General features: G+C 41.7%; 1 protein-coding gene across 4 annotated transcripts in view; it reads left to right on the forward strand.

Annotated features, from left to right (window-relative positions):
- The first annotated feature begins 1,537 nt into the window (after positions 1-1,537).
- Positions 1,538-26,906, forward strand: part of grm7 (glutamate metabotropic receptor 7) — a 642,411-nt gene continuing 617,042 nt past the window's right edge. The window contains exon 1 of one of the 4 annotated variants that reach the window (XM_062973828.1): positions 1,538-3,406. In XM_062973828.1, coding sequence (XP_062829898.1) covers positions 2,888-3,406 — 519 coding nt within the window. In that variant the 5' untranslated portion in view covers positions 1,538-2,887. The remainder of the gene's footprint in view (positions 3,407-26,906) is intronic. The other 3 variants (XM_062973827.1, XM_062973825.1, XM_062973826.1) reach the window with 3 other exon arrangements.

Below are 26,906 nucleotides of genomic sequence, written 5' to 3' on the forward strand. Positions count from 1 at the left end.
AAAGGGCAGGAATTCTGGGAGCTGAAGTCTGAAACACCACTGTGTACCACTGTTCTAAGGCTCCTTCTACACTGCCATATAATCCAGATTATTCAAGCAAATAATCCACACTATCTGCTTTGAATTTTCCACTGCCATATAATCCAGTTCAAAGCAGATAATCTGGAATTTATATGGCAGTATAGAGGGGTCTTAAGACAACTGGGACTTCACAAGCCTCAAGTCATGCCAATTTTTGGAACAACATATAACTTTTCCTTCAAGGGTTTGTAGGCCTTTCCAACCCTACATAAACACACTAGGACAACACATTATTTACAGACACTCCTGAAGTTGGGATAGATATATCAGATAGATAGAGATAGATACCCCGTTTTCCCAAAAATAAGACATACGCATAAAATAAGCCATAGCAGGATTTGTAAGCATTTGCACAATATAAACCACACCCGAAAAACAAGACATAGTGATAGGCGTGGCTATTTAGCGTACAAGGTCTGCTCCCCCATCAGGTCCTGGTCATTCTGTGCGTGCTGCAAGCTGAGGCATAGAGGGAGACACAGAAAGTAAAAGTGAAAGTCTCATCAGTGAAGTGAGGAGCAGGACGCTCTGCTTTAGGTGTTGTGTGTCCTCAGAGGGAAGAAGTAAAGCTGTGGCTGCCATTTTACTCAGCACTATGGATCTCTCTCACCCCGCACAAACACCAGGGGACAGGGAAAAAGCTTTAGCAAGCAGTCTGCTACTGAGCCCAGAGAGATCATCCCATAAATGCAGATTGATGTACCATAAAAAGGTAAAGGTTTTCCCCTAACAGTAAGTCTAGTCGTGTCTGACTCTGGGGGTTGGTGCTCATCTCAATTTCTAAGCCAAAGAACTGGCATTGTCTGTAGGCGCCTCCTAGGTCATGTGGTTGGCATGACTGCATGGAGCACCGTTACCTTCCCACCGAAGCAGTACCTATTGATCTACTCACATTTGCATGTTTTCTAACTGCTAGGTTGGCAGAAGCTGGGCTAACAGCAGGAGCTCACTCCACTCCCCAGTTTCAAGCAGTTTCTGTCTCATTTTCATATTTGTTCCTGCTAACGAAAATGGGGTGCCTATAGGAATAGAAATTTCATCTGGTTTACGAAAAAAATGAAAATGTTTGGACCATTGGCTGCAATGGCAGGTCTTCTGAGGCTCACCCCCCCCCCCCCGGTTTTTGAGCTAGAGGGGTGAAAATCGCCACACATGAAGGGCATTTCGACCCCTTTTAGCCCACTAACCTTTAAAACGTTTGGGTCTTCCCCAGAGTACTATTGTTATTATTATTATTATTATTATTATTATTATTATTATTATTATTAACACCCATTGGAACACATCAGCTATCATGGGGAAGCAGCCCTCTCTCAGACTCAGCTTAGGGTCCCAGAATAACTGTTGTTCTTAATATTAATATTAAGACCCATTGGTAGAGATCAGATGTAATGGAGAGGCCCTCCTCTCTCAGGCTCAGCTTAGGGTCTCAGAATAACTGTTGTTTTTAATATTAATATTAAGACCCATTGGTACACATCTGATGTAATGGGGAGGCCCTCCTCTCTCAGACTCAGCTTAGGGTCTCAGAATAACTGTTGTTTTTAATATTAATATTAAGACCCATTGGTACATATCTGATGTAATGGGGAGGCTCTCCTCTCCCAGACTCAGCTTAGGGTTCCGGAATAAATATCGTTATTTATATTAATATTATTATTAACACCCATTGATACACATCAGCTGTAATGGGAAAGCAGACCTCTGTCAGTACCTGCTTCTTGTTATTGTTAGGGGCCAAAATGAAAGGAAGCCGATGACTGTGTGGTTTTCATTTTCGTGTGGCCTCTCCTTTCCTACAAAAATGTCCTCGTTCGTTTTGTGTAGAGGAATGGTTGAAATGAAACGCTAGCAGGAAGGAAGCGAAGGGAACATTTTCGTGCACATCTCTGGTAGATAGATAGAATGGTAAAGGGAATATAAATCAGTTTTATCAACAGAGAGGAATTGCATAGGAATCACGTTAGAATCAAAACTTCAGATTCCCACTTGGGCCCTGAACAAAATCGTAGCTTCTGTGCCAAGGAACTTCTGAGTTGGGAAGGGAAGATCTCCAATGAATCACTGCAGTGTCGGATCAACAAGAGTTTGTTTAGTTGCATATCTGAGCAACAGGCTAAATATCCCCATCTCAGCCTAACGGGCTGAAACTCTGGGTGCCCGCGGAGGGATTGGGAGACAGTGGTCGGGGTCTTATCAGCTGCGGATAACAGGTGGACCAAGATGTTTCGGGCGGGGAGACATTCTCCGTCAAGATTCAGAGGTGGCGAGAGATCGGCTTCAGGGGAGGAGAGGCGGTCGGAGCACAGAAGAAGGCGGCGGGCGCTGTCCAGGGTGCTGGTCCTGGAGGCGCTGCCAGTGCCTTCCCCGGCTCTCCTCGGCGGAGCTTCCCGGCTCGGGCGGCGGTTCTCTCGGTCCGCCTCTCTGCGTAACGACGCCGCGCAAGGATAGAGAGAGAGAGAGAGAGAGAGAGAGAGAGAGAGCAGGCAGCGGGAGAAGGAGGAGCAGGAGCAGCGAAGGAGGAGGGCAGAAGGAGAGGCAGGCCGAGAGCGAGAGAGCGAGAGAGCGAGAGGGAGGGAGCGCGCGAGAGAGGCGGAGAGGAGCCGGGCGAGCATTTAAAGCGACAGCCCAGCCTCTGTCCGCGCAGTGCTGAGCGCGGCGTGGAGGGGAGCGAGCGCTCCGACGGCAGGGCTCCGAGAGCGGCTGGGTCTCCCTCCTCCTCCTCCTCCTCCCTCCCTCCCTCCCTCCCTCCCTCGGGGGAAACCTCCTTGGAGACCCTTCCTGGCAGCCCTCCCTGGGACCGGCCATGCTCGGCGGGGGGCAGTGGGCGCTGCTGGGGGCGCTGCTGTGGGCTGTGGGCCCTTGCGCCCGGGGCCAGGAGACCTACGCGCCCCACTCCATCCGCCTGGAGGGCGACATCACGCTGGGCGGCCTCTTCCCGGTCCACGCCAAGGGGCTGGGCGGGGCGGGGGCGGCGGGGGCGGCGGGGGAGGGGGGCGGCCCGTGCGGGGACATCAAGCGCGAGGCCGGCATCCACCGCCTCGAGGCCATGCTCTACGCGCTGGACCAGATCAACAGCGACCCGGAGCTGCTTCCCAACGTGACGCTGGGCGCGCGCATCCTGGACACCTGCTCGCGGGACACCTACGCGCTGGAGCAGTCGCTCACCTTCGTCCAGGCCCTCATCCAGAAGGACACCTCCGACGTGCGCTGCACCAACGGCGAGCCGCCCGTCTTCGTCCGGCCCGAGAAGGTGCTCGGCGTGGTCGGCGCCGCCGGGAGCTCCGTCTCCATCATGGTCGCCAACATCCTTCGCCTCTTCCAGGTAGGAACAGCCTCCGGCGGAGGGAAAAGCAGCAGGTGGTCGCCCCTTCCCTCCCTCCCTCCCTCCCTCCCTCCCCTAAGAGTCTTAGCAGGTCTGTGGAGCGGAAGTGGGGCTCCTCGGGTGAGTCGTGCACGCGTGTCTCTTGGCAAGGATGTGCGTGTGAAGAGAGAACAAGACCCTCACACTCAGTGTTCCTGATACTGAGGAATCTTATATAAGAGATAACGGGTCGGGTTGCTGGGAGTTTTCCGGGCTGTATGGCCATGTTTCAGAAGCATTCTCTCCTGACTTTTCGCCCACATCTATGGCAGGCATCCTCAGAGGTTGTGAGCTATTGGAAACTAAGCAGATGAGGTTTATATATGTGTGGAAGGTCTAGGGTGGGGAAAATAACTCTTGGCTGTTTGAGGCAAGTGTAAATGTTGCAATTAATCACCTTGATTAGTATTAAAAATCCTTGCAGCTTCATATCCTGACTGATTCCTGCCTAGGGGGGAATCCTTTGTCGGGAGGTGTTAGCTGGCCCTGGCTGTGTCATCAGATAACGGACCGATTGACTCTTCTCCTTCGGACAAATCCCTCTGTGATGTGTGTATATGTGGTGACACTGCTCCAAGGCTAAAAGACGCAGATTTGCTTTTATCATTCCTCTCTCGACCCTCTCTGTCTCTGTTTTCCTCTTCCCTCACTCCCCCTTCGTTGCTGTGTTTTCCGGGCTGTATGGGCATGTTCATTAAACATTCTCTCCTGACGTTTCACTTGCATCTATGGCAGGCATCCTCGGAGGTTGTGAGGTCTGTTGGAAACTAGGCGAGTGGGGTTTGTATATCTGTGGAAGGCCCAGGGTGGGAGAAAGAACTCTTGTCTGTTTGAGGCAGGTGTGAATGTTGTAACAAACAGACAAGAGTTCTTTCTCTCACCCTGGACCTCCCACAGATATGTAAATCTCCCTTGCTTAGTTTCCAATATCCCTCACGACCTTAGAGGATGCCTGTCACAGATGTAGGCGAAACGTCAGGAGAAAATGCTTATGGGACATAACCCATGCAGCCCGGAAAATTCACAGCAACCCAGTGATTCCGGCCATGAAGGCCTTGGACAACACATTCCCCTTTCTTTTCCTTCGAGAGGGAGGGAGGCTTTCAGGAGGATGGGGAAGAAGTAGGCACGCTGGTCCCTCAAGACATTTCCCAGGAATCCTTCCTCTTTTAGCCGAGTTATTATTTGAGGTTAGTGGAAGCAAGAGTGAAAGGGGGAGGAAGAGATAAGACTGAAATTCGGGGAAAACTGGGTCGTCCTTTCCCCTGACGTCACGAGCTGTTCGCCTTTAAGAAGTGCCCCCCTTTGGGTCAGTGAAAAGGATGGGAAGGGGTCTTGCAGTCAGAAGAGAAGGCAGAAAGCGAGGGCTTGAGGTGCTTGTGCCACTTTCTGCCTGGGCATCCTTTCCATCAGTGGAAAGGAGTGGAAAGTGTCTGTTTCAGGGAGAGAAAATGGATCAGATCGCAGAGAGCCCTGTTAGGAATCTCTCTTACCACAGATCAGCAAGTGCCTGGTCAGTTTCTCCGGGAAGCCGGTCCGTTTCAACGCCTGAAGCAGAAGAGAAATGTTTGGAGGGGGGGGGGGGGGGGAGAGAGAGAGAGAGAGAGAGAGAGAGAGAGAGAGAGCGCTGGGAGGGCTGCCAGAGCGCATCCCGCGAGTCGAGAGAAATGGGCGGAGAAAATCGGATTAAAGGCTTGCTCGGGCTGTATGTGTGTGAGAGATAGAGAGAGTGTGTGTGTGTTGCCGCAAAGCTCTGCTTCCACGTGTGTTTTTCGTTCCTCCATCTCCGCGGTTATGCTGCCTGGGCCGTGGCGTTGCAGGCTTTTCCAAATATCCCCCTCCTTTCAGCTCAAGTTGGGCTTCGCTATCTAGAGTTGGGAAATGGAGAACTGGGTTGTTGTATGTCTTTCGGGCTGTGTGGCCATGTTCCATGTTCCTCTGAGGATGCCTGCCATAGATGTGGGCGAAACGTCAGGAGAGAATACTTCTGGAACATGGCCACACAGCCCGAAAGACATACAACAAACCTGTGAAAGCCTTCGACAACAAATGGAGAACTCCTTGAACCCTTCCAGGCTAAAACAAGCTCAGTCAGGCTTTTCTTAACGTCTTCGGACACGCACACACAAGCCCCTGTTCTAGGGTCTTCCAGGATAGATATCCCCCAAACAGAGGTCCTTTCTGGCTCAATAGAAATCGAGGGGCTTTTCCAAACACGAGGGAGGAAAACGCTGGGATCCTGTCACTCTCCGTGCTTGGGCTTTTGTAGAGAAGGGAAGCTGGGGAAAAATAACCCCCATCGTGAAATTGAGAAACGAATAGATAGCTTGGAACTGCAAAAGGAAAGGTGCCAAGCAGGACAGAGGAGAGAAAGGCAAGCTTGTGAGTCTGGCTTTGAAGAGAGAGGAGCTGCCAGGAAAGAGGGGGGGGGGCATCTCTCTGGGGAGCCCTGGCCCCGCCCTCTCCTCTTGGTCTTCGATGGGGGGGGGGACTTGGCCGGAGAGGCGCCAGAAGAGAGGCTGGGCAGAAGGCGGGTTTCGGGGCTATTTCAGAGCGAATGGCTGGGCAGCCTGACTGGAGAGAGTGCCAAAGAGCAGAGAGAAGAAGCACCAACCTGTCGCTTGCCCACGAAAGTTGGCCACGGCTCTTCCTTCAGCTCCGTCCCACTTGGATCCGCTCCCTCCCTCCCTCCCTCCCTTTGCTTCCTGGCGTTTCTCCGGGAAAGGCGACGCTTTCTGCCTCCGGAAGGGGAAGCGCAAGTGCTGCTCCTGCTGAGCCGGGCAGCGCGGATGGAGAGGCGGATCAGCCGCAGCCGTTCTTCCCTCCTTAGCAAGCGCCTCGCTCCCTTCCTCTTCATTTCCCTGCAGGTCCTATTTTCTCATCTTATTATTTTACAGCCAGTGCCATTGTTCCTCTCTTGTGTTCCATATCTAAAGCAGTGGTTCTCAACCTTCCTGATACAGTTCCTCATGTTGTGGTGGCCCCCCCCAACCATAAAATTATTTTCGTTGCTACTTCATAACTGTAACGTTGCTACTGTTATCTGATATGCAGGATGTATTTCCATTCACTGGACCAAATTTGGCACAAATACTCCCCAATTTGGGGTTGGGGGGAAGGGTTGATTTTGTCATTTGGGAGTTGTAGTTGCTGGGATTTATAGTTCACCTACAATCAAAGAGCATTCCTAACTCCACCAACAATGGAATTGAATCAAACTTGGCACACAGAACTCCCATGACCAACAGGAAATACTGGAAGGGTTTGGTGGGCATTGACCTTGAGTTGTGGAGTTGTAGTTCACCTACATCCAGAGAGCACTGTGGACTCAAACAATGGCCATTCTGGACCAAACTTGGCACGGATACTCAATATGCCCAAACATGAACACTGGTGGAGATTGGGGAAAATAGACATTGACACTTGGGAGTTGTTCTTGGGATTAAATTTTACCTACAATCAAAGAGACCATTGAACCCCATCAATGATAGAATTGGGCCAAACTTCCCACACAAAACCTCCATGACCAATAGAAAATACTGGAGGGGTTTGGGAGGAATTGACAGTGATTTAGTGGAGGCATAATTCACCTACCGGAGAGCACTGTGAACCTAAATGACTATAGATCTGGCCTAAATCTGGCACAAATACCTGATATACCCAAAACTGAATACTGGTGGGGTTAGGGGGGATTTATAGTTAACCTGCAACCAAAGAGCACTCTTTGAAGACCTGTCTGGCACCCCTCGCAACCCCCCTAGGGGTCTCCCTAGTTCAGAATGGGGAAGACCTCGGAGGATGCATGTGAATAAATTAAAGCAATGGTAGCTCCTGGAGCTCCTTTTTTTTTTTTACCTTGCAGTTGTTCTTGCCACTGCTCTTTTCCTGTCTTCCTCCTCTTCTCTCTCCTCCTTTCCTGCTTTTCTTCACACTAGATTTTCTCCTCCTCCCTCCTCTCCCATCTTCCTCCTCCGCTTCTCTCTCCTCCATCTCCTTTCATGCTTTTCTTCCCACTAGATTTTTCTTCCATCCTCCTTTCCCACCTTCATTGCTACTTGTTATCTCTCTCAACATCTTTTCTTTCTTCTGCCTTTCTTCCCTGCTACACTTTCTCATCCTCCTTCTTATTTGTCTCTCATGTCAGGTCAGCAGTCGCTCTGTTAAAGTTTCTATAAGGGGGTGCATTTTTCCAATGGTATAGGTACAGCTTAGGTTGCTATTTGTTTCCATGAAAACTTTGTTGCATTGGAAGACATCTGCTGCAGCTTCCTTTCTAGCTCCTCTGAACCTTACTTCTCTTGGAAGATCTACAAGTCAGGGATCAACTCTAGTTGCCAAAGGTAGAGGTTTAACTCCACCATCTTTCATGTGGCTGGGTTTAGCCAATGTCTAAGGTTTCATTCTTTCTTGCATAGTGACACTGGCTGCCTGTCAGACAACTCCCACCCTCTTTTCATTTTGTACTGAGGGATATTCTTAACATAGAGTAAGAAGCCCCAGCTCAACAGCTTTATGGTCACATTTTTGTATGAGTTCAAAAAACCAATCACCTCCTACTGACTTTTACAGAGCACCTTCTTTTCCGCCCACAGTAGTTCCCTTTCCCATCTTCTGCTCTATTTTTAGGAATAATGAGACAATGACTTTGGTGTGTCTAGCATTCTAGATCTTACATAAGGTGGCACAAAGTCAATCCTGATATGTCATCTATAATGGGGATTTTCTATGCCATAAATGAAGATGCATTCATTCACACACACACTGAAAATGGGCTCTGTTCTGTTTAAATCCTATATCACCTCATGTTAGCTTCACTCTGCCACCAAAGCAGAGACTGTTCCATGATGTGTGCTGACGGACTATGAATATTTCACAGATCAGATGTGTGTGACTTTCATTGGAGGTTTCCTTGCCCTGTCTTTACTCATGAGCCTCCCCCAGTATTTTTTTTAAGTGGCAAGTAATTGACAGCAGGCAGGAGAAGACATCTAATATTACTACCATTATGATAATGAGTGTTCCAATGGATGTGGAGTGGGAGGGGTGGATATACTGGTGGCTTCTACATCAGTGTCAGCTCAGTATTTTGGTCTGAGCTTTAAATGAGATATCCCCATTTTGGGGGATGGGGTTTATCACTTTGAACTTTATGCTGTGGTAAAGTTCAAACTATAACATGGAGTGGATTCACTTCCTTACTCACTTGACTCATCCCGGCATGTGGATGTGGTGCATTGGAATAGCAAGAGGGGGCACTGACATTTTATGTATGCCAGGGGTTTGTAATTGGAATTTGGTAGACTGCATTATGCTTTCTCAAGGCACTTTGGAGGGCCATGCTCAATTTAGGTCTTGGAAGAGACCTGAGGGATGTGGGAAATAAAAAGTCTGGTGGAGTTTCATGCCATCAACAATCTGCATGTTTTTACTCATATCAAGTAAACTGATGCTGTCACTTCAGAATGCAGGCTATGCATTTGTATATCCATTGGAACATGGGTGTGAAACATGCATGTTCATTCCTGATGTCATTCATTAGTTGCTGGCTGAACCAGTGATAAGACATCAACAGATTAATCCCGCAACATTTGGAAGGCCCCACTGTCCCCATCCCTTGTTTAGAGTAACCTGATCATGGACTTTACAATAAGGTGTAGATCACTTGGCTTGGGGATTTGAAACAAATTAACATCTGGGTTGATATTTTTCATTAGAACAGTTTACTATGGTGCAGGTAAAGAAGTGGTTGTAATTCTACTTGATTATTACATCTAGTTAAAGTTGAATATGCAAAAACATATTTGGAAGTTTGTAAAACTAAATTTCCAAGTTACTTTCTGTCTTAATTTTTTTCATTTAAAATAGGAATAAATCACCTTTAATTATCTCCCCTCACACCCCCAAGTAATTCTCAGAGAGCCCATTGTCATAATCAAGGAAGCAGAAGAGTCTTAATTCTCAGGAGACATTAGAACATAGTGCAAATGGACAAGACATTGTTGGGGCAGTCTGACAATGTTTCACCATCTTAAAAGCTCAGTGGCCATCCAGCCAACTAGCAGAATTAGAGTTAAGATGCTAAATCTTGCTGAATGAGAGACTCACTGTAGGATGAAAGTCAACATCCTTCACTCAACAGCTGTGCACAGAGACATGAAGGGATTAAAACTTTGCCAGGATAAAATGAAAATGGGTGCCAGCTGATGTGATGAAGTTCTCCTCCCACCAAGAACTTCACTTCCTCTTTCAGTGGGGCTGCAAATAATAGATGGGCTTAGAAGTGAAATGCAAATATGCACAGGCTTTTTATTTTTAAAATAGCTTGTTATTCTTTAATGAAACAGAGGAAGTCTCTCCTTGATTTATATGCAGAAGCATAACAAGCTTGCCTTCTAGCTACAAATCTGTAAGTAAGGTGGAGGGGGGGAGGAAAGCAGAATAATGTATGTGTGTAGATGAACAGTGAAACCATTATTTTAAAAGGCTATTATTTTGCACTATAGGAAAATATGAGATAAGAAGCAAGTTTTGCCTTGACTCAAACAGTATCTCAGTTAAACTGGATGCCTCTAGTATGATTGAAGATCTTCTATGAACAGAAATTGATTTTCCTTTCTTTTGCCTTCTCCAGAATACATATTTTCCCATTCTAGTTTGCAAAAAAGATGTAGCAACTAATACTTAGGTGCAGCATTATGAGAAACAAATCACTGAAAGCAGTTTATGCCGGTGACTCATTTAACTTGCCCCAGATCTCCTATAATGGAAGATTTTGAAATAAGCTAGTATTTCCTGATTTATCCAAATCTGGAAAAAAGTAATTTATTTAAATCCTTGTTTGTGAAGAAATAAGGATCTAAAACTATGAATTGTTCCCACTAATTAAACTCAAAGTGGGGACTCTAAAGTCATCCATATGTTGCTAAAATGTGGCCCCAAGCAGCCCTAGTCAATGTAGCTCATGGTCAGAAATGTTGGGAGCTACGTCGTGGCTGCATTTGGAAGGCTGTATAATTCCCACTGGTAGTTTAAACAAACCACAGTTATCTGAGTTCAGATATAATGGTGAATCATAGAAGTGAAAGAGACCACAAGGGCAAAGCATTTTCAACAGAGAAATAGAAGATGATGATGATCATGATGATGATTCTATTCCAGTAGGTCTTAATCCAGTGGTTCTCAACCTGTGGGTCCCTGGGTGTTTTGGCCTACAACTCCCAGAAATCCCAGCCAGTTTACCAGCAATGAGGATTTCTGAGAGTTGAGGCCCAAAACATCTGGGGACCCACAGGTTGAGAACCACTGGCTTAACCTTTGCCTTCCAGATGTTTTGGACTTCATTTTTCCAGAATTCTTGACCATTGATCATGCTAACTGAGGCCACTGAAAGCTAAAGTCTAAACATCTGGCATAACGAAAATTGAATACCACTGTTCTTTTATTTGTAGCTGGATAAGAGGAGGGAAAAGTGAAAGATGTGGGCCCAAAGCTTGTGATGACTTGTTCATATAGTAAGAAACAAAACTGGATCATTATCCAATGATGTTAGTAGGAGAGCAATGACTGTACACTTCTGGAAGGATATTTAAATATAAATATCACTGTAGGAAGTGTAAAGATATTATATAGGTCTGTGAATCACAGTCTGAAACTATGAATGTTCTGCCAAGATTGCAAGACAATGAAGTCTGCACCAGAGCCGGCCCTAGGTACTTTTCAAGTGTAGGTGAACAGAATTTTGGTGCCCCCCCCCCAAACCAATCACTGAAAAATAAAAGTGTTGGATAAGCGAAAATGTTGGATAATAAGGAGGGATTAAGGGAAAGCCTATTAAACATCAAATTACATTAAGATTTTACAAACTAAGCACCAAAACATCATGTTTTACAACAAATCAATAGAAAAAGCAGTCTTGACTGCGCACCCATATGTTTGCGCCACAGGCAACTGCCTAATTTGCCTCATTGTTGGACTGCCTCTGGTCTGCACATAGCTTTAGGATGGTGTATGTGGTGTAAAAGCTACCCATCAGTCAGCTCTGGAACTTGCTCACACTTATACATGCTTTATTATTACTTCTTACTGTGCTACCATTGGTTCAGTCATACATATTGCATGTATGGCTGCGTCAATAAAGATCAAATATCATGGGTAAAAGCACACATCTTTTAAAGATGTTGTCAAGTTCCTAAGTGAGGGGCAGGAATGCATGTTGCTAAAGCTGGCCTACAGGATGGTGAGGAAGAGTAGCCCATACAGACTTTTAAAGAAAGGTTTCCTGGGATGCTCAAGAATGATGATATGTAGAATGGGATGGTAATCATTAGCTCGGAGGTAGGTGACAGGGTAGCTGTACCTTCTAAAAATAATATTGCATTCCAAATGCTTCCAGCTAAAAAACAATAAATCCCACACTTAAAATTGTGCAGGGAGGCAGTGCAAAACTGGGAATATTTAGGGTTTCTAAATAATAACTAATTTATAGAATGCTTGTGAGCCACATCAATGCCCTTGCAAGGCAGCTGAGATCCATGGCTCACACTGTCATTCTCCCTGCAATAGATAAATTGGTACATGCCACTTACTGAGTTTTTTCCTTGAAAAGCCATTTTGCCTTCAGGTGTTGATCCATTAAATAAAATGCCCCATGTCCTCATATCAGTGTCTATTATTTATATTAACAGCATTATGCTAATTATTCTCAATAAGAAACAAGGCAGAGTACCCTGGGGATGAGAATATGATGATTTTACCATCATATTTGAGAAGTATGAAGTCTACAATGAAATCCATTTGACAAGCATAATGTTTGAGAGTGTCAGGGAGGATGAAAATCCTGGATGAAGAGGAGAAATGTAATAGAAAGAAATTTGGGGATAGGATTAAAGGTTACACATGCATAAATTGATTCTGAAAGTGGGAAAGGACTCCACTGCCTCTGAATGAGTAAATTACAGTACAACCCCTATATCCATGGGGAATATGCTCTTGGATTTAACATGGAAACGTGAAGCCATGGGTAGTAAGGAAGCCTGTTCAATTGAATGACTTCCAGAGGAAGCATACTTTAAAATCATACTGGAGGACCTTAAAAATGCTTAGAGAGAACATATCTTTAGCATTTCCAGTAGAAGCATGCAATAGAATCATCTAGACGTCAGTAACTGAAACTCCAGGACTGTACTTCACCTGATCATCATCCAGCAAACAACATGGAGAAAGCCTCACCATCAAAGATTCAGTAATGAATGCCTGTGGTTGTCTAGAAGCAAAGGAAGGCAAATAAATTGATGCAGCAAAAAGAATTGCTCTGTTATTTTCCTTAGAGAACAGAAACGAAGGTTTTCTAATCATCACAAAACTATTTTATGGCAATTCACATCTCCTATTCCTCTCCTCACATTGATATTAAAGATTCAGGAGCCTAGGCTAAACTGATTGCTCTGTGTCTGAGATGTGAAAATAAATACCTATTCAGATGGAAACTGGAAGTATCTGTTGGTCTTATCTCAGTGTGGATTCAAAAGGGTAAGCAACTTGTGACCGGCTCTTATGTTTGATCTTAATCCAGAAAAGTATGAAGTCCAAAGCTGTACCTTGCAAGTGTAGCAATTGTCCTTTGCCTTGGATAGCAAAATGCCTCCAATCAGCATTGGCATTGTGGCCCATATTTATAATTCTGAGAAAGAATGTATTTGGATATGGCCTTGGGGAATTTCAACAGGCTGCATATGAACAAGGCTTCAAGCACTAACACTGTGCATACAGTTCCATTGAACAGTAGGCAATGGTCTCTTTCAGATTCTGTCAGAAGCAAAATGAATGACAAAAAACATATATGCTTAATGTGCACAATATAGATCTCAGAATTCAATGTTTGATTCAATTTGTATGAACATGTATGAGTACACAAACCCAGAAAATGATAATACAAGCATGATCCTCTCACATTGGATTTATGAATTATTTGAAACAATCATTCAGAAAAAATGGGGAGTGAGTAGTAAAGGGGAGATCAATAACCAGCATGACTAAGAAGTTTTTCTTTAATTTTTTTTAATGCAGTGGATGGTGTTGTCTCAGGGATGCTTTGCTTGTGGATTTCCTTCATTAGCAATGGATTGGACTAGGTGATGCTTGTGTATTTCCCAACCATACAGTTCTATAAAGATTCTAACAAGCCATTGTACAAGTGAGGAACTAAAACAATGAGCATGGTGCAAGCTGAATGTTATAAGCTGGCAAGAGTTGTGGCCAGGGACAACACTCAGATTATATAACTGCAGACAGTCTATCTAAAACAGGTTTCCAACCTTTGGTTCTCCAGGTGTTCTGGACTTCAGCTCTCACAATTCCAAACAGCTGGTAAACTGGCTGGGATTTCTGGGAATTGAAGTCCAAAACAACTGGAGGACCATAGGTTGGGAACCAGTGATCTAAAATGTCTGTATGTAGTGCTAGCAGAGTTACAATCATTTGAGAAGTTGCATACACTGTTCCAATGATCTTAGAAAGATAGAAGAAATAGCCGAGATGACTTTGCTCATTGTTTTAAGGTCACAGACTTCTACAAGTTTTGGAACCTAAATTCTAACTGATATTCAACTGAACTTTTGCTCTGGTGGTGTGCAATTATTTGTATGCTTTGAATATGCACAGGAGCACCCAGCATCAGACAGAAACACAAGACCCTCATGACCTTGAGGCCATCCATTTTGCCTTTAACATGAAAAACAATAGTCAAGGCTATTTCTGAGGTGAAATTCTGTACCTGGAATCCCCAGTGTTTATACTGCCCCAGCAAGCTGATCAAGATATGTTTGGAATAGACAGGGATTCTGTGTCATTTGGAATTTGAAATGGAACAGTTCTTCCTGATTTGGCTCACAGAGTCTTGTGATAAAGATGTGATTTAAAAGCAAAGCTGAATCAACATCAACAACAAAACCTGCTGAAAAGCAAAATTGCCAGTGTCTCCTCAAGGGGAAAAAAGACCAATGAATACATTAACAGCGAATACTGTGTAAACAATTAGCAAATATCCTGTCCCTCTTTCACACTACACTGTTATGGTGCTCTGATTTCACTTTAATTATTGTGATTCCATCCAATGAAATAATGGTGTTTGCATTTAAGGATAGGTATTTAGATTTCTCAGCTAGAGGGATGCTCTAGGCCAATGGTTCTCAACCTGTGAGTCCTCAGATGTTTTGGCCTTCAACTCCCAGAAATCCTAACAACTGGTAAACTGGCTAGAATTTCTTGGAGATGTAGACCAAAACACCTGAGGACCCACAGATTGCAAACCACTGCCCTAGGTCTCACTGAACTACAAACCCCAGAATTCTGTAGGATGCAGCCATTGCTCTTAAAATGTTCCCTCTAACCGTACCAATTTGGCTGGGGCAGTCCCAAGTAGTTCTCTGCCATACTACTTTTTCATTTGCTTTTAAAAGTCCACATTTTCTCTTCTTCCTCTTCATCCTCAGCATACTTCCATTACTACAAACAGAGTTCAAAATGCAAAAGTACTTGTGCTCAACTAACTCAGCACGGAGGTGGGTAGAAGGAAGGAGATAATGGAATCGTGTTATTCCCAGTAGGATCAGGCTTCCCTAGCTTGTATATTCTTCTTCTTCTCAATAATTCATTTTTTGGCATCTTGACCACACTCTGATATTCCTTGGCGGCTTCTCCCCCCCCCCTTCCTCTTCCTCCCCCCCCTCCTCCTCCTTTTTTATGTGTTACCCATGAGTCGAGATTTATGTTTGTGAAATGTTGGAGGGTATGCTTAAAATGCTACCGTGTTTCCCCGAAAATAAGACAGTGTCTTAATTTTTGCTCCCAAAGTTGCTCTAGGTCTTATTTTCAGGGGATGTCTTATTTTTCCATGAAGAAGAATTCACATTTATTTTTGAACAAAAAAATGAACATTTATTATATACTGTACAGTAGTTGTCATCACAAACCAGCATAACCAAACAGTGAATCCTATCAACAATTTCTTGTTACTCCCATTATTTCCATGTACAATACTCTATGGTAGGTACATTTACCGATCCTGCATGCTCTGGTGTCCTGTTCGTTGGGCATGCTTCGAAACAAAAACTTTGCTAGGTCTTACTTTTGGGGGAGGCCTTATATTTAGCAATTCAGCAAAACCTTTACTAGGTCTTATTTTCTGGGGATGTCTTATTTTAGGGGAAACAGGGTATCAGAGTGTTTTTGTAACATGGAAGGGCTCTTGGAGTCTATATCTGCTACAAAGCTAAATCAGAGGTAGGAGTAGAACTGTTAAAGGAAAGAGGTACCAATTAGTTCAAAACTTCATGATAGCTGTCAATTTTTGTACTGTATTGAGCTTATTTCTTAGCTACCTGTATTCCTTTTGTTCGGCAGGTGTCAGCATGGGGCTTTTCAAAGATCACGTGTGAATTACCAGGTGTTCAGATTCAGAGGACTTGTCAGGTGCTCTCTCAGCTGCTCTGTTTCTGTAGATCTGACTGAAAAGTCTCTTTCTGAAGCCAGACTTTGAGTCACAAATATGCTGCATTTTAAAAAAAAAATGCAAATTGCTTTTGTTCTCAAGATCAAGTACAGAGGTGGGGAGACAAATGTGCTTGCTAGGAAAGATTGGCAATAGAAGACAAACAAAAGCTTTTAATGAAAGAATTTAGATGGCTCTGAATTTACAGCAGATTTAGAATCATGTTGGGGAAATCTGAGCTGTGAATGACTGGGATGGAAACAGTTTACCTGAAGCTGCATCCAAATTAGTGGGCTCTCAATGGGAAAATTAGCTTCACTGTTTCACAAAATCATTTTTTTTCATGACTCTCTTGATTCCCACATTCAGTCTAGTAAGTTTTTCCAATATACCACCCTTGGCATCAGGGTGTGGCTTCTGATGTGCTTAGACCAATGGCATGATAGAACCATACAGGAGGACCTAGAGAAATACAAAATGATTTCGGGTGGTCGTGAAAATATTTTTTGGAGCATGGATAAGTGAAACCATGATAGTAGGTCAGTGGATAAAGGGGTTGTATTGTATTACCTTGTTTCCTAACATTCAAAGCAAATCCAGTTCGAATTGTTTGGTAGAGACATTTGACTGTCTCAGAGAAAACACAAAGTTGCATTCTCACCAACAAATGAAAAAAAAATAACTGCTATTCATTTTCTTACTGAAAATTTATCTAGTGATATTTCTGAAATCTAGCTAGGAACTATAGCACAGTGGTGAGAATTTGGAACCATTTTCTTCCAGTATTTGCACATCCAGTTGTATCTATTGACATTATTATGTACAGAGACATATGCGGATTATTTTGTATAACAGTTACAGAGTTTTGTGCAAAAGCCTTACTTTGAATAAGAAACAACAACAAAATAGCAAATTCCAGTTTCCTCGTTTCTGGATTTTTGTATAAGATTCTTGGAGTTTGCGTAAAAGTCAGCAATCTTACAATCTGCAAATCCCCCCCCGCCCCCCAAATTTTTTTTTTTTAAAAAAAAGCTATGGAACAAGACCTTCATGCTGAATCGGGAATGGGATTTAGATTGAAGTGGAAAACCGGAAGGATGCAATTCCTGTAGGATGCACCCAACCATGTTTATTAATTCAGAAGTGACTGGAAAGAGCATCACCTCTGTAGGTAGCTTGGCCAATTCATCAATTGCTTTGGGAACTAGTAAAAAAGAATGGTATGCTCATAATTAGCATAAAGCAGGCATGGGGAACATCAGTAGTTTCTGGGCCAACTTCACTTCTTCAGACCTACTATATGCTGCACTGAGCCCTCATTCCACAGCTACCGCATGCCAAAATTGCATATCCCATTGCCACATTTGGCATGGTAATGTGAAGAAGCTGAACAAGGAGAAAACGGTGTTTAGAAGGGCTTTTGGTGGTTTCCTGCTGAACTTTAGTAGCTCATTTGAGGCTGTGAGCCACTTGTGGGTGCTTCTCCCCTAAACCCACCTCTTATTCATAGATAGCAATAATGCACCTGTGGTGTACATGCACATTACACTGTGGATGAGATATTGTATCTCTACTTAATCTAACATTAGAGATGGTGCTGGCATCAGAGAGAACAAAAGGTAGTAACATTAAAATTAGAAGGCTGTGGATTCAAAAATTTAGTGTCCTTTTGGCCTAGCCAAACATTCCTGGGAAATCTGGGTTTAAAGCTGATTAAGCATCCAGGAGAGAACGGTGTAACTAGTATTGGATATTTGGTATAACAACCAGCAAATCTGCCTATTTAAATGAATTGGATTGCCAATTTTTGTTCTTCTGCTCTGAAATTTTTATGTTTATTGTTGCTTATCACCTGAAAAAATGAAACCAGAAGAAATTTCCAGTTTGCTCTTCTGGTTTTTTTTCTTCTTGGATTGTAGGTATGTGTGTGTATGTGTGTGTGCTTGTAAAAGTTGGGTGTTGAGAGGATTTAGAAAGGTAAACTGCTTCAGGAGCAGCAATTTACTGTTGAAACCAAATAAATAAATACCAAACTAATTTAAAATCCTTTAAGAAAGTGTCCAGTTTTTTTTTTCCAGGAAGAGGGGTGATTCTGGACAAGTGTGAGGGCATACCTCTGAAGCTTATACAGAAAAAAAATTGGGACATGTCTGGCAAGACCATATCAGAGTATGATCAAGACTACAAAAAGTATTAATGAGGAAGAAAATACTGGAAAGATTGTAGCAATTTGCTTTTGAGTTTATTGGAACGGACAAAGTTCTGCCCTTCATTTTCTATCTCTCAAGAATTAATTGAACACTATATATACTTTGGCCCTTTAAACCCAAAAGCCATTTGCACTGACCATTTAATGCAGTTCAAAGCTAGCTTCAAACTATAGTGGCCAGACACCAAATTCTCATAAAAGTGTGAAAAAGAAAGCTCTCAATGTGCTCTGGTTTGTATAATCAATATCCTGGTCTCAAACTGGTTCCAAAGTTTCTTATATAATTATCCACACTGTGAAACTAGTTTGAAATTGCGTTAAATTGTCATTGTAGATGTGCCCTCAGTTGTCACAATGCAAACAAGCTGAGGACAAAGGGGGGAAAGTGGGAGGATGAGAAAAAACCAGGAAATTTTTAAAACAGCTAAATTAGTATGAAAATTCCTTGAGGCTGCCTTTGCCAAATTGGGACATTTGGAGGTCTGGAAGGAGAGGGAATATTGGTTCCTAGAAGATCCATTTTGCGCACAGCCTTCACTTTCTTAACCATGACCTGGTTTCTAAAACATTAGTTCTTTATCCAAAATAATAGACCTATTGAACCTATGGGATTTACATAATTTAGATTTGCCAAATTGTCATTGATTTAATGAGTTTATTTTAGGTACAATTATTAATTGGATTTAGGTTTTAGATTTCAGTCTCTGCTTCCAGTCAGCAAACAGGAGGGGAAATGCCCTGTTGGCTTTTTGTCTATTTCCCCAAATTATACCCACTTTACTCCCAGATCTGTATCTGCCTCCAGATAGATTTGCAGCCTATTTACATTGAGTACATTGGATATGCTGATGAATGAAATCTGCCCAGAAGAAAAAGGGACTTCTATTATTGCTTTGTTTTTTTCAAAGCACGCATGGATTTCTCAGTAAGTTCAATGAGGCGAGTAAAGTCTGCAGCAGTAATTCAGCTGAAAATCTTTTTTTTAAGGCTGTGAAAAGTGGTTGGATATCATTAGCATCTCTTTCCCTTGCAGTATGAAGAGACATGCTTGGGAATCCTAAATTATTAGCCAGGATTTGAAAATGGGGTGTGAGCAGTTTTTAATTCCCATTATCATAATCCCCTTTTGTTTTTCTCCTTTCCTATATGTAAATCAAATTCCTTCATTTACACATATACAGTAATGTCTAAACTCTCTGGATGAGAATAGTAAGAACCCCTCCTTAAAATTCAGATTCAAGGATTCTACAGGATGTTGCAACAGTAGTTAATACAGCACAGCATGGAATAAGAGTGTTATAGGGTCAGCCTTATATATTCATCAGATCTAGGGCTTTAGAACTCCTGTGAAAGGGGAAAAATGAAAATAAAAATTGTTGGTTTTTTAACCTGAGGGAACACCTCACTAGGAATTACTACATCCTCCAGTGTGACTCTGTGTTTAACTTCAGCGGTATGTACCGTATTCTCTCTAAGTATCTTCATAGGTGATCTATCTGTGAAAATTGAGTTTTTCAACACAATACAACTCTATGGCCAACTTCTGACAGGAGATGACCCTAGACAGACACACATTGGATGACCTAAGAATTCCTTGAGAGATCATTGAATCAAGTTAGTTAATAATAAAATCTGCAAAAGTGGAAGCCACAAATGTGAAGGGACTACTGTAATTCCACCATCTGAAAGGAGCTTACGTGTCATATGTCATACACAAATTAAAGATCAGGAGCTTTAGAGGGGGGGAAAGAGCTTTGAATACACACATAACCAAACCCAATCTTTTGAGAACTAAGCCAGTCAAGGAAAGATGGAGAAATCTGCAAGGCAACGTCATCGACAGTGGAATTACCTTAAATTTGAAGGAACATATTCTCTTGTAGTGATGTGTGTAACACCCAAAACATAACATTTTCAGCTGCTCCCCCTTCTGTTTTTCGGGAAATTTCCGAAATCAAGAGGAGGTGTTGTTTCCATTCCGGTAAGATTGAGTCCATTTGCACCAATGGGGAAACTTTAGAGGCTCTATTCTCTGTCAAGTTTTAGGCCTGTCATGATTAACTTGCCTCACTTGTAGGGCACATTTACTACTGCAAGCCTGCTAAGTTTCAGAATGTTTCACCAAGTGATTTTTGGGAATTTAAAAAAGTTTTTACCATAACATTTAAAAACACACACAAAAGAATGGGAATTGAAGTCCCAACCATTGTGTGCCAATGAGGGGAGGGGAATGGACACAGTCAACCAGACTTCTGATTGGCTAAGAAAGAAACGTGAGAAACAGAGAGAGAAAAGCCTAAACTCTCATACACTGGGAGGGAGCACAGAGGTTCCTTCAGTGCCCACACTGCATAAAGTGCTGCTGGGAAAGTGAGTTCCCAGCAGGGCCCTCTCTGGAGGAGAGACCTAGAGAAGGCTCTTGCTTATTTGCCAGGCTGTCCATATGCTGCAGCCTCCTCTGGTAGAGTGCCACTCAGGCCCATAGTCCCCATTAGTCCAGCTGCTGAATTGCCAAATTTCCCCAAATCACCAAACGGAATTGTGCACACCCTTATCTCCTGTAGAAACTTGTCTGCATTTTGAGATCTCCTGGGGAGACCATTCAATTTGCCCCACTACCCTCACAAGTACATATCTGGTGGAAACATGAGTTTCTTAATGGCTGCTCCCAAGCTCTAGAACTCGCTTCACACAGAGATAGACTTGAATCTTCCTTGCTGTTTGTCCCAGGTAACTGAAGGCCTTTTTATCCAGGCAAGTTTTTTTTTTTTTTTGAAAATTTAGGTAAAACAGATCTAGTGAAGGAGTTTTATTTCTGCTGGGTTTTTTTTTTAACGATTTGGGAGTTTAAATGGTTTCAATCGTCTGGGAGCTTAATTGCTTTTAAACCTTTGCATACTGTGAATTTGTAAACTAAGGCCCTTTCCACACTGCCCCTATATTCAAGGATCTGATCCCAGATCATCTTCTTATCCCAGTGGAGACTCATATAATCCAGTTTAAAGCAGATAATGTGGGATCAGATCTTCTGATATAGGGCAGTGTAGAAAGGGACTAAATCAGTTGTAAACCATCTTGAGTCCGGAACTGGGGAAAAGCAGTATAGTGATAATAATGACAATGATAATAACATCATTCTTTTCTTGAAGTTTTACCTAACCTTATGTCATTTATTACAATATTAGTTTCTCCATCAGGTTTGTGAACAGAAAGGTACTAGTTTCGTACAGTGGTTCTCAACCTGTGGGTCCCCAGGTGTTTTGGCCTACAATTCCCAGAAATCCCAGCCAATTTACCAACTGTTAGGATTTCTGGGAATTGAAGGCCAAAACATCTAGGGAGCCACAGGTTGAGAACCACTGGTTTAGTAGAATACAAGTCTGAGCCCTTGGTATCCTCTGCGATTTGTTTCTAGGACCTCTTTATTTATCAAATGCTAAATGCTATATTGGACTTGGCAATGTGACATGGCCTAATGAAAACTGAGTCTTTTTAGGATCTTGGATAACCTGTTTTATGAGTAATCTCACTGGCCTGAGGGTAGGGAATTTTAATGGTATAACGTACAAGTTATTAATTTATTGTTTATGATTTAGCTAATTGGGTATTTCTAAATTAATTTTCATTATGGAACTACTCTTCATGATTTGCTAAAAAAAGGTTTCAGCCAATATTTTTCTGGCTGTGGATCTGGTTTGGTGGGCGGGGGGTATGTTTTCAAACTGAAGTTGGCTGAATCCATGGATATAGAACCTGTGGATACAAAAAGTCAACTGTGAAAACATTCTTTCAGAAGATCTGGAGCAATTCACTATTATTAGTCCCCAATCTTTAAAATGATGATAATAATGGCCTACTTCATTGTATTCTTGTTATTTAAAACACTTTATAATGAAATCTGAATTAAAATATTTTGCGCATTTAAAGTGCTATAAAATTTAATTAAAGCTTAGAGAGTGCTGTAAAATGCATGCCATGTCTTTCCATATGAATGCAATTGTAGTAGCCAATGTTCTGAAAGTAACATTGGAAGTTGCAAGCTATTGTTCCTTCTAATTTAGTACCCATATTTAATTGAGTCTAATGTGTCATTGAATCTAATGTGTACCTCAATTTTCAAAACCCTGAAACTTAAAAAAGTATTTGCTGTTGAATGTAATGCACAGCAACAAAAAGTGCACTCATTGTAATTTGGCCACAAAAGTTGCTCATTACAGTTGTTGCCTGCTAAGAATTCCTTCTATAAGGAAAAAAAAAGAATTAGACTACCAGAGCTTCCAGTTATAGAAAAGAAAACCTTGAGATGCATCTATATTATAGAATGGTTCAAGGCTATGGAATGATGAGACCATAGTTTTGCAAGGTATTCTTCTCTGCCAAAGAATGCTGGTGTATGTAAAAGACATAATCCATGTTTCTTCCATGCAACACCATGGGCATTTGCAACTTTGAAGCATAACCTTGCATCTGGCTGGAGACTGTCTAGGGCACCAGCTTGCTAATTAGTGTGAAATGAATTGAATTATGTTGATAAATGGCAAGGTAAAATTCATTTCCACTTTGTTCGGGCAATTTTTTTCTCCAACCCAAAGCCTTCAGTTAAATCACTGCTTTTTAACATCCAACACACAAGATTAATAAGTCATTTTCTTCCCTTAATTGATCATGATATGCAGAAACACTTTGTAACAGAATAAATGAAGACTGTAGTGATTTGTACAAAAGAGTTTCTCCCTTGGGTCAAAATATCTGCATGGTTGCTAGTGTTACAGGAACTCCTGCATCCTTTAGTAAATAAATTCCTATTTGTTATCCATTCTGGGGAGATTTTGCCTGGGTAGTTATTGTACAGCTGAAGGAAGAGGTCGTCATTGCTGGGAAAGCCAGTGAGTGGAATATCCTTCAGTGTCATGATATACAGTGTCATTATAGGAGCCCCCGGTGGTGCAGTGGGTTAAACCATTGTGCCAGCAGGACTGCTGACATGAAGGTTGGGTTGCTGACCTGAAGGTTCGAATCCAACCCGGGGAGAGCTCCCTCTATCAGCTCCAGCTCCATGAGGGGACATGAGAGAAACCTCCCACAAGGGTGATAAAAACATCAAAACATCTGAGTGTCCCTTGGGCAACATCCTTGCATACGTTTATAGTCTGTTTATAGTCTGTTGAACTTCTGTCCACCTTTTCTCCATCAACACACAAAGCCTTTGTGAGGAACTAAGTGGTTGCCTTAAGTAGCATAGATTATGTAGTTGCTCACAATAAAGCTCACAATATACCACTGTCCATTTTCTTATAGAAAAAAGGAGCATGTATTTTAGCAGTTTTTTTCTTACTGCAAAAATGTTTGAAAATTTCAATTTTCAATGACTGTTTAAAGTTTGGAGTGTATTATGGCCAAAATTTGCATGTGGTTGTTTTGCACAGCCACCAGTATTTACTACAGGAGTAATAAATACATAACACAGAGTTACATACATATTCAAGACTGGTTTATTCAAGAGGAAATTGCACCTAGGACCCTTTTTCTATCTGTCCAGAGATCACTCATGGGAGAGAGGGAATATCAGTCAGCTGCTTCTCAATCAACAGGAGAACAGATCTCTGTCGCTTATAGGCACTACTGCATAGAAAATGGAGAAGCAAGAAGCAGCATTTTCTGCACAAAAATAATATTTCAGAAATATTATTTCAATCCAAGAACATACTATTTTCTGTACAGCATTCTCCACACTCAAAGAGAATTTTGTACAAAATAAGTCAATTCAGAGTGTCAATATCTTGTCAGGGTTTATTGACATTCAAGAAACACATTTTAAGCCATTAATATTTTCAGATATTATTTCCATCCTTAATTACTCCCTGGAGTTGTGATTTGTAGAATATCAGTTTTCCAAGATCAGACTCACTCTTGGGAACTTCTTCCTGATTTGAAATCTGTATCTTTTCATAAAACAAAGGCTTGTTGGTTGTCTAAGGAAATAATATTGTGCTACTTTCATAGATAACAATAGGGTAAAGTACAGATTACAATTAGGCAAAAGGATGTTTTTACGTGTGTTGATAATGGATAGCCTAAAAGCTTTTGTGCTGTAATTGCCTATTCCACACAGAAACAGCTGTGTTTGTAGATCAGCTAGGATTACTAATGTTATAAATTTCAAAGGAGGCAGTATAAGAAGTTGTTTTTTTAATATGTCTACCGATTCTTTTAAAAAAGAAATGTATGTGGTGTAAACTGAGGTTATTCCGTGATGGTTTGAAATGTCAAGTTTTATATTTCAATGCAGCTAACAAAATTAATGTACAAAATACATTTTTTCTTGCCCTTTCAGAAGAAGCGGGCTTGTGATCATTAGATTTATTTATTTGTTTGTTTATTTGTTTTAGTACACTTTCAGTTTATGTTCATATGCTCATTTCCCCGTTAGGGTCATGGTAGTGAATAGTTCCTGTCTATTCCTCATTGAATCTCCTAACTTGATGATTTCTTGTTCAGTGATTTGCAGATGAATTATTGTAGGTGAACTGTCCTCGTGGAAAAGGATTGGCTTTTAAAATGTTGTCAAGGGATACTTTACAAAGAACTTACAAAGTTCACAAAGAACTTTATTTGTGGCGTCTGATCCTCCATTTCACACATGCAGAGTTTATATTACCATTAATTATACTGAATAATGACAATAACCATAAAAATCATAGCAATTATTGAATCCAGCCTCATAATATTAAACTTAAATGTTATATTAGATGTGGGGGGGGGGACTTTTGTTGGCTGAATGCTTCAGTATTTCACAATCCCAATTGTAGTACAAAGACATTTCCATTTTTCTGCATGTAACATACATACACATTAGGAAAATTATTCTGCTCTTTATTTATGTCTATTTGACATACATTCATTCATAGATCCATTCCTATGTCAATGTCAATTTGTCATTAAAAAAAACGCAAGTTGTCCTTTTTATTATTGTATGTTTTCATACTGTTTTCGACTTAAGAGAAATGCAAGGAAAACTTATCATGGGGTTTTCTTGGCATGACTTGGTCAGAGGGGGTTTGTCTTTTCCTTCATTTGAGGCTGAGGGAACCTGTTTTGCTGAATTTCCTCAAAACTTTGTGTGTCATAGATACGATTAAGCAAAATGGCAAAGGCACCTGTTTGTCATGGCAGTGTTATGTTTGGACTACACTGAAAGAAGCATGAATCGATAAAATGGTATTTGGGTCCATGTAGAAATTTACAATTTCCTACACAATTAATGGAAGATTTGTCAGTATAGTACGTTTACTCAGTTCAAGAAGCTGTAGACACAGATGGCAAAGATACCCATCATGTTCAGTCTCACCACAGAAGACAAATGCAATGACAAGAGGAATCACCTAACCTATTTATCCTGTCTGTTTTGGAATAAGCTGGCAAGTGAACCCAACAGTCGATTACATTACATTTTCCCTTGTTTTTGCCCATTTCTATTGATGTTTGTAATTGTTCTCAGATATAGTTATATTTTTAGTGCATAGTTCTTTTCTCAGACCCTTTTGAAATGCCTTTATCTATTTTTATAGATAGGTTATTTTTGTAGTGCTATGTCACTGCATTAATAATTTCACTGGGCACATGTTAGGTGGTGTCTCCAGAACGGTTACAGGCACGTCAAGGATATCAGGCTGTCGTTGTGAATCATATTCAATACCAAAGGGGAATGTTATTCCTCAAGGTTCACACAACATTGCATATTTTTGTATTCCACATAAAAATTCACAGATAATTAATTAATTTCTTGCATTTCTACCTGCATAAGAGGAAACATGGTACTGTATATCTAACAATCCCTTTCCCAAAAGTACAAAAGTAAAAGAAACCCCCCACAATTACACAGTTCTGTTTAAATGACCATTAACAACAGTTTAAGTATAAAAACACATCTTCATTAACCCCTCCTTCCATTTTTATCAGCTTGATAGTAACTGTTGAAGGAATTGAATTAAGCTCCTGTCGTTGAAGTCACACTTCTGTATCACTACCTTTTGTCTGGGTGGGAACAAAACAAACAGAAAGAGAACTATTCATCTCCATGTAAATACAGTAAAGTCTCACTTATCCAACATAAATGGACTGGCAGAATGTTGGATAAGCAAATATGTTGGATAATAAGGAGGGATTAAGGAAAAGTCTATTAAACATCAAATTAGGTTATGATTTTACAAATTAAGCACCAAAACATCATGTTATACAACAAATTTGGCAGAAAAAGTAGTTCAATACGAAATAATGCTATGTAGCAATTACTGTATTTATGTATTTAGTACCAAAATATCACGATTTATTGAAAACATTGACTACAAACATGCGTTGGATAATCCAGAACGTTGGATAAGCGAGTGTTGGATAAGTGAGACTCTACTGTATATCTGTTTGCAAATAATGGCTGGCATTCTGTATTATTATAGATTTGTAAGCTGAAGTTACAGATCTGTAACTGTCTCATATCACATTGGGCATTATTCCACCAAAAGCAGGGGAAAACTTTGGGAAGAATGAGGACTCATCTTACCCTGACAAGATCTGTCTTGGGGGATGGCCAGCTATCCCACATTTTTCCCTCACCTTATTCTCACTTTCCCCCTTCTTTCTTCAATCAGGAGCCAGGTAACATCTGATTCCTGAAAACAAAGTCTTCTCTTCATTTTCACATGCTGGCAAGATGGGTTCCCGCAAGCGACCACTAGAAGTGGCCATGCATCATGGGATGGCCTCCATGG

The sequence above is a fragment of the Anolis carolinensis genome, chromosome 2, assembly GCF_035594765.1.
Source record: "Anolis carolinensis isolate JA03-04 chromosome 2, rAnoCar3.1.pri, whole genome shotgun sequence".
NCBI lineage: Eukaryota > Metazoa > Chordata > Lepidosauria > Squamata > Dactyloidae > Anolis > Anolis carolinensis.